The sequence below is a fragment of the Oryctolagus cuniculus genome, chromosome 17, assembly GCF_964237555.1.
Source record: "Oryctolagus cuniculus chromosome 17, mOryCun1.1, whole genome shotgun sequence".
Classification (NCBI taxonomy): Eukaryota; Metazoa; Chordata; class Mammalia; order Lagomorpha; family Leporidae; genus Oryctolagus; species Oryctolagus cuniculus.
Window position 1 is genome coordinate 1,901,828 of NC_091448.1, and position 15,591 is coordinate 1,917,418.

Below are 15,591 nucleotides of genomic sequence, written 5' to 3' on the forward strand. Positions count from 1 at the left end.
AGTTTGCTCCCGCGGGGGTCGGCCTGAAGCGGAGATGGGGTCAAGGTCTTGGAGTTCAGGCCAGGGCCACGCGCTGGTGCTTTTCAAAGGCTCCTTGAGTGGACCCAGGCCCCGCCAGCTCATCAGGGTGCCATCTTTGAAAGGTTCTTCCGTGAAGGCACATTTTCTTTTTAGATGTATTTATTTATTTGTATGGAGAGGCAGAGCAGAGGCAGAGAGAGAACTCTTCCATATGCCGGTTTGTTCCCCCAATGGCTCCAACAGCCAGGGTTGGGCCAGGCTGAAGCCGGGAGCCAGGAGCTTTCTCAGGGTCTCCCACGTGGGTGCAGGGCTCAAGCACTTGGCCGTGTTCTGCTGCTTTCCCAGGCGCATTAGCAGGGAGCTGGATCGGGAATAGAGCAGCCGGGTCTTGAACCAGTGCCCATATGGGATGCTGGCCCTGCAGACAGCGGCTAAACCCGTTACACCACAGCGCCAGCCCCTGGCACATCTTCAAATTCAGGCCCCTAAGATACAGCTCAAGGTTAGGAGGAGCCAAACACCTGACTCTCTCCCTGTCGGGGCAAAGCAGCGACAAGGCAGGAGCCGGGTCCAGCACGGCTGCCAGCAGTGGGACGTGGGCATCGCGACGTGTGCTGCTCTGGCAGGTCCACCGCCAGGGAGGGAAGAGCGGGCTTGTCCCGACACTGGGATTCCACAAAGGCCCGATCTCTGCACCGCTGCCTGGCCTGGTTACGACTCAGAGCACGGACATGCTGGCCCCCAACTCCAACACGAGTCTGCAGCCGGATCTCCCTTGCGCCAGAGCAGGGAAGTGGGCTGTGGCCCCTCACGCCCAGGCTGTCCGTATGCGCTAGGACTACGCAGAGCTCTGGTCTGACTGGCCCAAGCACTGCGGCACAATGACCTCCCTAGAACCCGCCCACTCCCCTCACTGGTACTCGCACCCCAGGTCTTTAGCTCTGCCCAGTAGCTACCTCTCCAGCCAGCGCCGGAGGGCGGGGACCTCACACGTCCAGGTTCCTTCTCCTCGGCGAGACCTCGGCAGACGGGGCGGCCTGCAGACGACCTAGCTCATTGCATAGAAGCTTCCAGAACTTGGCGCGGGTGCACGTGTTACCTGGAAAGATGTGACGTGTGACGCTGCTCCTTGGCCAGACTCTAGCAAGGGCACAGGAGCGTGCGCAGGGATCGGGGGTGCGCTCGCTGCGTGCACCCACGGACGTGCCCCTCAAGTTGCAATCTATGAACAAGAGCGGTCAGTCCCCACCGATCCACTGCCAGTTCCCCCCAACGACCCCGACCGGAACCCCAACAATCCTGCAGACGACTGGGGAGGGCGGCATCTCAACGTCTGTTAGAAGAGGGCCTACAGGGGCCAGCGCTGTGGCGCAATGGGTTAACGCCCTGGCCTGAAGCGCTGGCATCCCACATGGGCGCTGGTTCGAGTCCCAGCTCCTCCACTTCCAATCCAGCTCTCTGCTGTGGCCTGGGAAAGCAGTAGAAGATGGCCCAGGTCCTTGGGCCCCTGCACCCGCAGCCACTTGGGGAGTAAACCAGCGGATGGATGATCTCTCTCTCTCTCTCTCTCCTTCTCTCTCTGTGTAACTCTGACTTTCAAATAAATAAATAAATAAATAAATCTTAAAAGGAAGAAGAAGAAGAAGAGGGCCCACCGAGAATTAGAACCAAGCCCGTCAATTACTCTAAATTATCTCAGACTGACCACAGGCCACAGGCAAAACCCCTCTGCCTTCATGGGATGCCTGAGGGAGACTTTGACGAAATCCAGCCCAGTGGCCCCTGATTCTGCAGGAGCCGCTCCTGACCCAGTCTGCTCCAGACACAGGCGGAAACACCGCAGGTGCACAGGGGGACCCGAACGCCTCCCAGATCGCCCGGTACCATCGGAGTCACCACCACAGTCTTTATTTTTATTTTTTTAATTATTTAATTAATTTATTTATTTACAGAAAGAGAAGTCTTCCATCTGTTGGTTCACTCCCCAAATGGCCACAAAGCCAGGAGCCAGGAGCTTCTTCCAGGTCTCCCACGTGGGTGCAGGCCCAGCACTTGGGCCACCTTCCGCTGCTTTCCCAGGCCATGGCAGGGAGCTGGGTCAGATGTGGGGCAGCCAGGACAGAACCAGTGCCCATGTGGGATGCCAGCACTGCAGGTGGAGGCCTAGCCCACCACGCCACAGCGCACACACACACACACACACACACACCCCGCCACAGTCCTGCCTACAGGGTTGACAGCGTGTGATGAAAGGCGTCTCAACACCACCGCCTTAAGGACACACACGTCTGCAGCCACCCTCACCAGTCCAAGTGCTCTGGCACTGCCGGGAATTGTGGTCTCTCCTTTCGTAAGCACCAAGGAGCTGCCCCTGCGCACCCACTCGGACACTCCTCGGGTCTGGGCACTCAGTCGCTCCTTGCAGACAAACGTCCTCCTGTCCATCACCAAAGTCCATGCCACCGCGGCTTACCGTGCACGACGGCTGCGTCTGCGGCTCCCGCACTCTAACTAAAAAAGCTAACCGTGCCGTGACCCACAGGAACTGCCTGGCGGTGCCACTGTGCCAACAGGCCGGGGCTCTGGGGAGTGAGCAACTGTCGTCACACTCCGGGTGGTCCCTCCCCCAGGGAAACCTGAGTTCTACTGGGGCCCCTTACCGCTGCTCTAACAAAGCAGCCAGAGCAGGTGTCGCCCCGCACCCCTGCCGGCGGAGGGGGCGCCTTCTGGGGCTGGGGGTGGAAACGTGAGCAGTTAAACCAGCTAGGGCGGCGGGATCTGCTCACAGCACGGGGCTTTACCACGCCTGTAATCCCGCCTCCTCACCAGCTGCTCCTCCCCTGATTGGCTAAGTCTAGCTCTGGTTTTCAGGGGCGGCCAATCAGAGCGAGCCACTGTGGGTATAAAAGGGCAGCTCCTGGCAGGTCGCCCCTCCTGCCTTTGGGGCGGCGGGTTGCTGTCGGCCCGTCCTCTCGTGGCGCTCACTGTCCTGTCCACACGGAAGAGCCGAGATGGCCCTGGTCCTCTGGGGACAACAGTTCCGGTTTTCCAAGCTCCCTACCGAACACGCCGGTTACACTGTCTATTCGTAATTACTTTTAAGGCTCATTCTGCAGCCGGCATCGCGGTAACTTTGCCTTCAGTCCCATTTCTGGGGAACCCTCAGGGCACCGGCGGCCCGTCCAGAGCCAGGGCTGAGGCCACACCCGCCGGGGCCCAGGGGGCCAGGCCAGTGGGGCTCTCCCGGCGGGGCCACCGGGCCCTGGGTGCCTGGGAGCCGCCCCTTCCAGACCTCGGACCCGGGCCGAGTGGCGGCAAGGACACGCCCCGAGTGGACGCTCTCGGGAGGGGCGGGGGTTGGGCCGCAGCGGCGACAAGGCGCCCCGGGCGGCTTCCCACGCGCGGCCGCTCCACCGGCTCGGGACGAAGCCCGGGAGAGCACAACGGCGCCGCTGCGCGGACTCCCGGGACGCGGCGGCGGCGGCGGGGCGGGGTCGCCCTGGCAACGCGATCAGGCGCTCACTGATTGGTGGAGGCGCGGCGGAGGGGCGGGGACTCAAGTGGCCTCTCGCGAGAGTTAGGCTCGTCGGCTTCAGGCCACGCGAGGCCCGCGGGGGCGGGACTTCCGCCCGGGCGCCCACTATTGGCGCCTCTGAGACTTGGCGGCCCCGAGCGCCTCGGCGAAGTGGCGAGGGCCGCGTGCGCGTGGTCGGGGGCTCCTCCCTGCCGCGTGCCGGCTCTGTCCGGCCGCGCGACCCCCTCGGGCAGGCCCGGTCCTTGCCCCGGCTGCCGCCCTCCCGCCTCCAGGCGTTCGCGCTGGCCGCTCAGGGGCCGCCCACGCGGGACGGCCGCCGCCCCGCCCTCCTGTCCCCGCTGGCCGCCGTGTCCCATTGACCTATAAAAAGCCGCTAAGGGTAACCGGCCTGCCGCTGCGGTGTCCGCGGGAGCTCGGGCATGGCCGTTGGACCAGTGTGCGGGCAGCATGCCGGCCTGGGCAGGGGGACCAGGGTCTCCGCCCCGTCCACGCCTCTACAGGAAGGGGTGAAGCCCCGAGGCGAGCTGGGTCAGCGTAGGCAGGGGCAGAGCTGGGCTCCCCTCGGCGGCTGCAGAGGGCCTGGCCGTGGCCGAGCCGACGCCGGGGAAGCTGGGGTCAGTTGCAGGGGTGCATCTCTTCTAGGCTGCCCAGCGGGTCCCCTGGCGGCCACTTCCGCCTGCAGCGGCTGGACCCTGTGCCGTGGACAGGGAGGGGAGGGCGTGCGGCTCTGCCCCGGTGCCTCCACCGTGGCCTCCCTCGGCACAGCCAGGAGCTCACGAAGCGTGGGCCCCAGCAGGGCTCAACGGGCAGCTCTGTGGCTAAGCGTGCGCTCGGCCCAGCGCACAGGGCTCTGGCAGGAAGCCAGACGGGCAGCAGGGCCGCTGGGAACCACGCCCCGGTGTCGGGACCTCCGGCTGCCCCGAGCTGGTGGCACAGGCAGGCGGCCATCTGGGAGCGCAGCCCCGGCTGGGCTGTGGCCTCTCCAAGGCATCTCCTTCGCGGGAGGGAGCCGCCCGGCTCTCCCCACCCTCCCCAGTCGCTTCCAAAGTCGGGGGCTCCAGGGCTGAGTCAGCACAGGCCGGGCCGCACCGTCCTGGCACGGAGCACTGAGGCTGAGAACGGACATCTGGTCTGCTTCCACCCCCACGGCCGGGACACCTGCTGACCCACGGAACTCGGTCGCAAGGGGAGCTGGCAGCGAGGAAGGGCCAGACTGCCGCGTGCCCGTCAGGCGGCAGAGAATCCCCGGCGTGGCCCCAGACACCTGCCCTCACCCCCGAGGTGACCCTCGAGGGCCCTGCCGTCCCAGGCCCCGCTCTGCTGGGCGGAGTCTCCTTGAGCTGAGGCAGGGAGGGGCTGGGCTCTGGCCATGGCTGAGCTGCCAGGCCACTGAGCTCTAGGACCAGGGACGGTGGCCAGGGGCAGCCCCACCCCTCACCTGCAGTGCGGCCCATGGTTGGCAGCGGCCGGCTCTGCGGTAGCTGGGGCTCCAGACTCGCAGAGGGCATGCCCTGGAGGTGTCGCCCTGCAGGTGGAAACGAGACGGCCCAGAGAGGGGAGGGTGTGCGTGGACACCGTGGGCATCGGTAGCTCCCTTGGATGGAGGCGGGATTAGGGCTTGGATGAACGAGGGCGCGGGTCTCCCAGGGCGGCGTAGCCAGGCCCGCCGGCCGGAGCCCACGCTGTGTTCTTCCTCCACAACCTGGAGAGTGAGCGGGAAGACACCAGGCAGGGGCTGAGCGGGGCCCAGGACAAGGGCTGGAGTGGAGGGGCCAGGGGCTGGCCCCAGTATCAACGTGGGGACGTCTGCTCCAGACTGCTGGCCCCACGTCTGGCCGCCCCCACTGGCTTCTCAGCCCTCCAGTGGCCAGGGTTCCCTTGGGTGGCTCAGCTGGCCCTGGGTACCAAAACAGCCCCTTTGTGGACTTGGGCCCAGGGGGCTCCTGGTGGCCCCATGGTGACCCTGGTGTGGCACTCGGCAGTCACCGCCTAGCAGGTTTCCCGGATGCAGGGGCGATGGGGGCGCGCAGCTGCAGTGACTTCCTGGCATCCCCTCCCTCCAGGCGACCCCTGATGCCCGCCTTGGAGTGGTTCTGACCTGGGCTCCCCGCTCCCTGCCGGGAGCCATCCCTGAGCCTGTGTCTTCACCGCGCAGACTCCCCGCCTCCCTCGTCGGCAGAAGCGTCCCCGTCATCTAAGACCTCAGTGCATCCTGGCTGGCAGGGTCTGGGTCGGGGCCGGCAGGGGCAGTGGACGCCTGGGCCGGAGAGAGGTGCCAACAGTGCCCCCTCCAGGGGCCTGGCCTTGGTCATCCTGGCCGGCTGCGTGCGAGATGGAGTCCGGGGAGGCCGGGGCGGTGGGGAGCAGGAGAGCCGCGTGGGGGTGGATCTGGGGGGCCGGCAGCCCAGCCGCGATGGGGCAGCATCGGCGGGCGTGGAGCCCAAGCTGACAGGAGCACAGTGAGCTTTCAGCAGGGCCTGGAGCGTTCTTGGAAGCCGCTGAGTATAAATTATAAATAAACAAACGGAGTCTGCAGCAGGGCGTGGGCCGCGGGAGCGCCGGGCTGGAGAGGCGGCCTCTCCAGGAGCCGCCGCTGCCCGCAGCCCGTGTCCACCCGGGGCCTCCCGCCCCCCCGCCCCTGCCGTCCCGGGACTCGAGCGGCCACCGTGCCCAGGGCATGGGTGCTGGGTTTTGGGCTTCTGCGGGCTGACCCTTGCCAGGCTGTGGGGGAGGTCCATGCAGAGCCCCCTGTGGGGCCTGGGGGCCCGAGGGATGCAGGCCCGAGTCTCCGTTGGAGCAGAACAGGCCCCGTGCGTTCCCGTTCCTGTCCGAGGGGGAAAAGTCCTGTTTCCTTATTGCTTTTTTTCTTTCTATTTTTTGATTATTTTTCAAGATGACTTCATCTGTTCGAAGGGGGTGGTGCAGAGGAGGAGGACATGGGCGCTGGGGGGACCAAGAGCTGCGGCCGGTGGAGGGGGGAGCAGAGGAGCGCGTGCCCGGCCAGGCAAGGGTTAAGGCCTCTTCAGTCCAGGGGGTGGGGATGGGGCCAGGTCCTCCTGCCCCTCTGCTTTCTCCTGGGGCAGAGGCAGGCTCCTGTCCAGCTGGGGTCAGCAGGGGCCTGTTCGCCCAGAGTCTGTCTGGGCAGGCTCCCGTCCTCTGCCACTGCCTGCAGGCAGCCCCCACCCCGGGAACCCTCGGCACACGGCTCAGCCCGCAGGAAGGGCACGCGGCAGGGGGCAGGCAGGCTCACAGCGTCGTCAGGAGCCACGGAGCCGTCCTCAGTGGCTACACAGCCGCCACAGCCCCACCACGTGGACTTGGCCACCCACACCCGCTGTCCCGAGTGCTGGCACCTCCCACCCCAGCCTTGCTAGGAGGGGGATTCTGGGGCCTTTGCTCTCTGGTATGGCTCACTGTTGGTTTTTTTTTTTTTTTTTAAGATTTACTGGGGCCGGTGCTGTGGCGTAGCGGGTAAAGCTGCCACCTGCAGTGCCACCATCCCATATGGGTGCCAGTTCTAGTCCCGGCTGCTCCACCTCCAACTGAGCTCTCTGCTGTGGCCTGGGAAAGCAGTGGAAGATGGCCCGAGTCCTGGGGCCCCTGCACCTGTGTGGGAGACCGGAAGAAGCTCCTGGCTCCTGGATTCAGATTGGCCCAGCTCTGGCTGTTGCAGCCATCTGGGGAGTGAACCAGGCGGTGGAAGACCTCTCTCTGTCTCTCTCTGCCTCTGCCTCTCTGTAACTCTGCCTTTCAAATAAATACTCTTAAAAAAAAAAAAAAACCTTAAGATTTACTTGAAAGGCAGTTACAGAGAGCGAGCGCTCTTCCACCTGCTGCTTCACTCCCAAATGGCTGCAGTGGCCAGGGCTGGGGCGAGCCGAGGCCTGGAGCTCCCTCTGGGTCTCCCACGTGGGAGACCTAGGCCAGCTGCCGCAGCTTTCCCAGGTGCGTTAGCAGGAGGCTGGATTGGAAGCAGAGTAGCCAGGGCTCAAGCTGGCACCAGGTGGGATGCCGGCATCGCGGGCAGCAGCCTGACCCGCTACAGCACGGCGGCAGCCCCGGGCGGTTCTCTGAGGCCTCCCGTGGACCTCAGCTTGGTGTCCGGGGCACCTGCCTGCACTGCTGCTGAGAGGGAGGCGGGGCAGGGTTCTGACTTCTGCCTGAGGGGGGTGGGCTCTGCCTGGCACCCCCTTAGTGCACCAAAAATGCTTCCCACCAAAATTCCCAGGGGACTGTGCCTGACCGGCCTCTTGGGGTCTGGAGGGCAAAAGCCAGCTGTGCCCAGCGGGACGAGCACTCAGCTGGCCACTGGGGCTGCCCTGGGCGGGCAGAGCCCCCTCCGGCTCCACAGCTCCTCAGACCCCTGCTCTGCCCTCGGCGCCAGGCAGACACTGGCTGGGCCGGGTCATGGTCTCCCCCTGGGGTCTCCCAGTCTCGAGGTGACAAAGTGGGTCCCTTCTGCGTGCTCCGAGGGGAGGTCTGCCTGGCCTTTGTCCGGCCACGAGACTGGGGCCATCCTTGGTGTCCCTTGGTTGGTGGCTGTGTCCTGGTGTCTTGGGTGCACACTGCAGTCTCTGGTGCGGGCTGAGCCTCCGCCCTCCCTCTCTCTCCTGCAGGGACAGCCAGGGCCCACCCTTGCCCAGGACGGCTGCATCTGCAGGTCTTCAACCTCATTATGTCCGCCAGCGCAGGTCATGTCCCAGGGAGCTGGGGGACGTGTCTGGCAGGGCCACAGTCCAGTCCACTTCAGAGGACCTAAAACATGGGCACAGAGCAGGCGGGGCCAGGGCGGGGGGCATAAGGCATGGGCAGGCCTGCCCGGATGGGGTTCTCCACCACCTCCGGCCCCCCTGCACCGTCAGGGGTGTCCCAATGCCAGGTGCCACGAGTGCCCGGCACCCCGGTCCCGCTGTGCGCCTTGGCACTCTGGGAGCTCCCGAGGGCAGGGGCCAGGAGGAGCCACCGGCCGTGCCCCTCTCTAGGTCACATCTAGGACACGGGTCCCCAGCACGGGCCCCCCTCCCCCCAGCTCCATCCCATGACTGCCATCCTGCCCTGCTTGGATGCTCCCAGGGATGGGGGCCTCACCCCTGGAGGACGGCGGTGACCTCCCCCGCTTCCCTGGACAGTGAGCTCCGGGCCCTCCGTCCCCGGGAGCGTTCCCCTGTGCCCAAGCAGAATGTCAAGGACACACCTCGGGTCATGAGGCAGCTGGGGAGGGTGACTGTGGACAGATGTCTCGGCACCGGGCCCGAGTCAGGTGGCACTGAGCGGAGACCATGCCAGCTGGAGGTGACAGAGTCTGCCCAGGACTGGACCCAGGTGAGGCCCCCAGGGAGCCTCAGGCACCTTGGCCACCACAGGCTGCGCCCTCGAGGGCCTCCGGGCATGGGCCAGGGATCAGTGGCAATGCCAAACTTTGGAAAGAAAAAGACACTAAAAAGGTGGCTGAGGGGTGGGGGCCGCCTTGAGATGGGGGGGCCTCAGAGCCCACCTACCAGGCTCCCCGTGCCTCTGGAGGCCCCAGGCAGCCTTTCCCAGAGCACGTGGGTCTGCCGGGGGTGTGGCCTGACAGTGAGTCCGAGGGTAGGCACTCCTGGGGCTGGCCTGAGTGGCCGGGGCTCTGGGCTCACGTTCCAGCCCACACGCAGCGTCCCAGCCTCTCTAAGCCTCAGTCTGCTCTTCTGTGTAATGGGGAGAATGGCTGCTGTGACTGTCAGTGTGGCCTCCAGCACGTGGTGTCCAGACCGGGGACAGGCCCGGCGCTGCTCCGCGGCCTCGCGAGGGAGACGCCCTCCGTGCCTGGGGGAGGCTGTTTGGCCAAGGGGCCTCCTGGGGCCTCCACGAATGCACATCCAGGGCTGCTGGGGGCTTAGGCTGTTTTCTTGCTGACTTTCCCACCCCTCGTCCTTCCTGGGGGGAGGTCTCCAGGGGTCCTGGGTCCAGCAGGCTGGACGTGGGGGGCAGCCGGGGTGGGGCAGAGCAGCCTGCAGGCCCCTACCCCGTGGCTCCTGCTCTGCCCACTGGCCCCCAGTCTCTGGAGTCAGAGTGGACGACGCCCACACCCTGGGTCTGTGTGGTGTCCTCCCTGCCCAGCACCCCGGCAGGGATCTGTGTGTGGCCCTGCCCTGCAGAAGCTCAGGAAGATAAGCCAAGGCTCCTGCCACCCTGAGGGGCCCCGGCCCGGGCGACCCAGCGTCCAGCTCCTGTCTGCACGCCTGGGCCCGCAGACCCTGCGCCTCTGGTGCGGGAAGCAGCTCCCGGGCCTCGCCCCAGCTGGGGAGCCCATGCACAGCCAGCGCCCCTCCCCCGCGCTCCCCGCACAGGCAGGAGCCTGCCTCACCCGCCCCCGCGCTCCCCGCGGGAAGGGGTTCCTATGGCACCCCTGCCCCCGCACACACTTAGCTCACCAGCAGCCCATCTGCCCCAGCCGGCAGCAGCAGATGCCCGGATGCGCAGCGGTGCCTGCCGCGGTGGCCAGCGCTGCCAGCCAGGGCCGGGCGGGGCCCTCATCCCGGGCGAGGTTGGGAGGCTCAGGACACCCAGCTGCCCGGCCAGGGGGCCAGGGTGGGGATGAGGGAGTCCCTGGCCCAGCTGCCCTGGAGGGAGTGGATGGGGAGGGTGCTCGCTAGCCGTCTGCACCTGCCGCAGAATGGGACCCTGCAGCTCCCCAGGAAAGGCCAAGGGTGGGGGCACCGCCCCAACCCCAGCCCCCGGGCCTGCCCTGCAGGGGCCTGCTGGGGGTGGGGTGGGAGGAGGTCCAGAGCCCAACAGCCCCCCCCCAGCTCCCTCCCTAAGCCCCAGTGACTTTTTGCCCAGAATGGTGGCAGCTGCAGGGCAGCCCAGGGCACCTTCGGCCTGCTAGGGGATGGCCACGGCCCTGGGCCCACCGACCCTTTTTGGGGTGTACGTGGCCACTTGGCCAAGAGGTCTGGTTCGCAGCCTCGCGTCAGGAGGCGGTCCTGTCCCAGCCCCAGGAGCAGGGAGGGTCCCGCTGAGCTGGGGAGGGGCTGGGGCAGGTGCGCGGCGCCGCAGCGCCCCCCGCGCACGGAAGTGGGGCGGCGCCACCTCAGGACAGCCGCCGCGGGCCTGGCGCCGCGCCCTGGGGACTGTGGCGTGCAGTTCGGTAGAACGTCCTGATTCCAGAAAGAAATAGAACAGCGCGGGGATCTGCCCGCGGGGCTGCAGGGCCTCTGGCTTGCTGGGGAGGGGGCAGCCCGGCTTCCGTGCCCGCCGCCGAGTGGAGGACCAGGGCCGGTCTGCGGCAGGGGAGTGGACAGCCTGACCCCCGCGGACCTCCGCGGCCGAGAGCCCGCGAGCGCCTGAGACCCGAAGCGGACTGCAGGCCCGCAGCCCGCGCGGTTCCCGCCCCCGCTTGTCCGCAGCCGGCGCGCGGCGCAGACACGCACACGGCCGCACACGCGCACGCCCCCGGGCCGCCTCTGCGCCCCGCGCATGCTGCATTTGTTTTGCTTCGGCAGGGCCCGAATGGGGACACGCTGCTCTCTCTCAATTGGCAGCCTCCTCGGCCCCCCCGCCCCCCGCCGAGGTGCCATATGTCAGTGTCATGAATAGGCATGAGGCTTGGGGGCTGGGAGGTGGCAGCTGCCAATCACCCACCGCTAGACCGGGATGGGGCATCGACTCCGTCGCGGGGGTGGGGGTGGGGGGCAGGGTGGTGGCTGGGACCAGGGGGCCTGGGCTGGGCAGAGCCTGGGGCGGGGGGCGGATGTGGGGCTGAGTGTGGGACAGCACAGGGCAGGTGCAGCCCAGGCTACCTCCCCAGGATGCCCCCACTGCCCTGACACCCGCCCTGCACCCCGTCCCTGGGTCCCTGTGGGAGGGCGGAGGGAAGCGCATTTAGCCAGCAGCGCTGCTGGCCTGGGCCACTCTGGGAGAGCGGTTTTCAAAGTTTCAGAATCGCCCCGCCTGCCAACAGCAGAGGCCGGTTTCTGCTTGCATCTGCCAGTTGTTGCCAACAGGGTTCCTTGCCCCAGGCCTCGGGGGCACCTCCCGCACTCTTCCCTGGGACCTGGCCACTGCTTCAGCTCCCAGCTCTGGGATGCGTTCCTGTCCTCCTCTCCCCGCTGCCCGCCCGCCCTGGGTCCTGCAGAGCCATGCACGCCGCAGACACTGGGCTGCACACGCGGCAGGTGCCTGGCATGAGGCAGAGCCGAGGCTGCGGACGGAGCCCCCGCAGGTGCAGGAGAGGCCCCGCCCCTCTCTGGGCTCCTCATTTCCAGCCCTGCTGGAGGCCGAGCCCGGATAGGTTGACCACTCCGGGTCAGCGGGCCCCTCCTCCCGGCCAGCATGACGAGTCCCGTTTGACATTTCCCCAGGCAGTTAATTGATGCCCAAGTAATTTGTCATGGAGACCTCGTTATATGCCAAGTGGGTCCCCTAAGCTGTTAGCGTCTGTGCCCCAGAAACAAGATTGGCAGGTTAATAATGGAGCCTGAGTCACACGGTCCCTGCTGGCACTGGAAGAGAATTACCCAGAGATAAGACGGGCGCTGGTGGGAAGAGACCACCCCCCTGGAGCCCTGGCGACACTCCCCCTTCTGCAGAAGGCCCCCAGCCTCAGTTTCCCCAGACAGGTGCACCTTCTTCTAGGGAGTGCTTGGAGTTTCCACTGAGACCCCTCCCACCAGGGGGCGGAGGCCCCGGTGACACTCGGGGAAGGCCTGTGACTCAAACCAGCTGGCCAAGGTGGGCTTGAGTGCGAGAGCAAGTGACCCTGGGAATGCAGCCACGGAGCCCACACCAGGGACAGGCCTGGTAGAGGGTCAGCCACTCCATGTGGCGGGCCGCGGAGGGCCAGCTCCGCCCTGGGGTGAACTCACAGGGCCTCGCTTTTGCTTGGAGTTGGTTCCTGCGTGTGTAACCTGGAGAGATCTCAGACCTGCACACTGCTACCCAGGCTCATGCCATCTGCAGAGCCCTCTGGGGAGAGGGCCAGCACCAGGAGCAGGGCTGGAGGGGGTGGTCTTGAGGAAGGCCTGGTGGCCGTCCCTCGGGGTCTCCTGGCTCCACACCCCAGGCTGAGTCAGGGAGCAGGCAGAGGTGGAGAGAGGCTGGAGGGTCTCCCACGGCCGCCTTGGGACCCGCAGGCCGAGGCCCACCAGCCTTGGCTTCAGCACCGAGGACAGCGGCAGCCACCTCCCACATTCGCGCTCTCCCAGGAGGAACAGGCGGATCCCTGGGCAGCTGGGAGTCACTCGTGGACACCTGACGGCTCAGAGCATGGTGTCTGTGCGCCTTAGAAACTAAAACAAAACAAAAAACCGAGACAAGGACTCTCGTGGGCAGTTAAAAAAAATCACCAGTTTCCCTGATCTTCCTGCTGGGAGCGCTGACTTCTAGTTCTCTCTGGAAGCCCTTGGTTAAAGCAGGCAGGCGAGCATGGGCCCGCAAAGGAGGGGGCTTCAGTACAGGAGCCGGAGACTCCCAGGGTGAAGGAGAGACCCTGGGGATAGAGGCGGCGGCAGGTGTACCGGGCAACCCAGACCGGAGTCCAGGAGTGCCGCAGCCAGCGATCTGTGGCTTCATAGCAAATTACCCCCGAATGAAGATGCGCTGTCTTGCCCAGGCTCTGCGGTGGGTGGGGTGGGTGGGGTGGGGGGGGTCTGGACGCAGACCGGCCCAGTGGTTCTGACTCGGGGTCTCGTGAGCTGCCAACAAGGTGACGGCCGGGGCTGCGGGCTTCTGGAGGCTTGAGTGGGGCACGGCTCACGGCAGGAGGCTTCTGGTCCTGGCATGTGGTCCCGTCTCTGAGCGCCTATGCCATGGCACAGCTGACTTCCCTATGGGGGGAGTGGGTTGGGAAAGAGAGGGAGCACCGCCCCCCCAATATGCTATGGCCTGGCCCCAGAAGTGACACGGCCCGCTGCTGTGGCCCACCGGCCACCCTGACCCTCCTGGTCCTGCACCCAGGGCGACTGCACAAGTTCACGGAGGTGGGCGGAGGCTGAGCTCAGAGGGTCCGGGGCGGGGCCTGCGGCTCCTACTCTTACAGCAGATCACCCCCCAGTGCTCAGCGCCAGGATGAGTAAGTAAGCAACACGCAGGTAAACAAAACGAGGCCGTTACTGAGTTCAGGAAAAGCGAGCGGTCGCACCAGCAAAGAAGTGGGGGGAGAATTCATTGTTCGGCGGGGACGCGTGTGTGCGAGGCGCTGGGGACACACACAGGTCTGATTCAACGGTGACCAGAGCATGAGCGCGCGCACGTGTGGGCCAGGTGTGCGAGCACAAGCCCAGAGCATCAGGCCTCGCCTCTGCGGCCACCACTGCCCTGGGCCCCCCGCGAGGGCGGGGCTGCCCGAGGTCACGTGACCACTCCCAGCCTGGACACCTGCGGCTTTGATACAGGGCAGCAAGTAATGAAAAACCGAAGCCTGCAGGTCTGGGAAGGGCCCGGGGCTGCGGCCTCTCTGCCTGGAGTCCCCCCCTTGCACCCCGCCCCCCATGGCGGGTCCTGAGTTGTTCCCCTACCTGTGCGGACCCCCCTGCTCCCTCCCTCTGCCTCCCACCCGCCTCTGCCCCTGCCCCATCGAATCCCCTCGCGGGAGGGAAGGGGAGGGGTCCAGAGCCTGCGCAGCAGGGGGTGGGGTGGCCCCTGCAGCGCTCCTGTCCCTGCCCCCGCCCCCGCTGCAGCCGCCGCCGCCGCCGCCGCCCACGCTGCGGGCACCGGGAGAAGGCGCTCCTGCTTCCCGGGAGGTGAGCCGGGGATAGCGGCCCGCGCTCCATCATCTCCCGACACCTCGCCTAATTACCCCGCGTGCGATTCATTTGGCTGTCAGCGCCGCCCCGCCTTTGCCTTTAATTAATAATTCGGTAAAAGTCCATGCAGGGCCTGCTCGGGGCACTGCTGCAGGGGCTGCTGGGACCCCTGCTCCCCACCCCCACCCCCCGCGTTGCCTGGGAGCCCCCGGCGCCTTACCTGAGGGGTGCGCGCACTGGGGCCCCGCCCCTGCGGGGAGGGGCCGGGCCTGGGGGCTCCAGCCACACACTGCCTGCCGCCTCAAAGGCCCGGGCAGTGCCACTGAGGGCCCGAGGCGCACACACAGGTGCCCAGAGGACATGGCCTGGCCCCAGCGCCTGTGCTGCAGGACACAGAGCCCCAGGCCAAGGCCTCGGGGCCTCTGAGCAGGAGGCAGGACGTCTGGGCTTTCCCGAGGAGGTGGGGTTGGGGCACCAGGAGCGGGCGGGGCTCCAGGTTGTTCAGGCAGGGCCCCTCCCGCCCTGGGTCCTGTGCTGTTGGAAGCTGCCACGGTGGGGGGAGGACAGGCTGGGGTCCCGGCTGGTTGGGCAGCGCCCAGGGGGCCTGATGAGGCCGAGGCCAGGCCACCCAGCTCCTCCGGCCCTGTTGGCGCGGGGCGGGAGGGGCAGGGGGCCCACAGGTGAGCCCACAGATCTATTTGGGTCTGACTTGAATTATTAAGAGGTTCAGGAATATTCTTAGCTCGGGGCGCGGGCTGTGGTCTGCGCGGACGGACGTCACTCGGCCCTATTTTTAAGGCTCTGTGGGAAGAACAGAGACGCCTCGGCACTCAGGCCCCCAGCGCCAGGGAGCGGGCGGGGGTCTCGGCCGCCTGCCCCGGAGTGGCCACCCGCGACTGGGGAGGGGCTGAGGGAAGGGGTGGGGAGCTGGGGTCCCTCCCCCCTGCCCTGCGTCCCTCCGGCAGCCCTGGGGAAAGGGCCGGGGGGCTCTGCCATTTCTATGCTCTCCCCCCACGCCCCCAGTCACACTGTGCCTCACCCCGGACTTGGTAGGCGTCGCCGGCGTCCGCCAGGTGAGGAGCGGGGATGGCAGGTGTGGGCGGGGCCTGACCTGAATCCTGGCTCTGTGGCCTGGGCCAGGGTCAGCGATCCACATTGGGCAGTGTAGACGGGTGTGACATCATGGCTGAGCTGAGAGCTTCAGAAGTGTGAGACCAATGGCCGAGCGCCCCTCAGGGAAGGGGGACATCAGAAAGCCCACCTGACCAGACCCAGCGCTGTCAGGATGAAGGGGTGGGCGGGAAGTGCCCGAGC

At 66.7% G+C, this 15,591-nt stretch overlaps 1 protein-coding gene across 1 annotated transcript; it reads right to left on the reverse strand.

Moving 5' to 3' along the window:
• Positions 1 to 9,840: 9,840 nt before the first annotated feature.
• On the reverse strand, positions 9,841 to 15,552 carry LOC138845990 (uncharacterized). Its single transcript, XM_070060185.1, has 2 exons — positions 15,317 to 15,552; positions 9,841 to 15,078 (listed from the first exon to the last, which is right to left on the reverse strand). Exon 2 carries the CDS (start codon positions 11,110 to 11,112, stop codon positions 10,090 to 10,092), a length of 1,023 nt encoding a protein of 340 aa, XP_069916286.1. The 5' UTR covers positions 11,113 to 15,078; positions 15,317 to 15,552; the 3' UTR covers positions 9,841 to 10,089.
• Between the last annotated feature and the right edge of the window lie 39 nt (positions 15,553 to 15,591).

Coding starts and splice junctions, on each gene's coding strand:
- LOC138845990 (XM_070060185.1), bottom strand. CDS start 11,112: ATGGCACCTCGGCGGGGGGCGGGGGGGCCGAGGAGGCTGCCAATTGAG.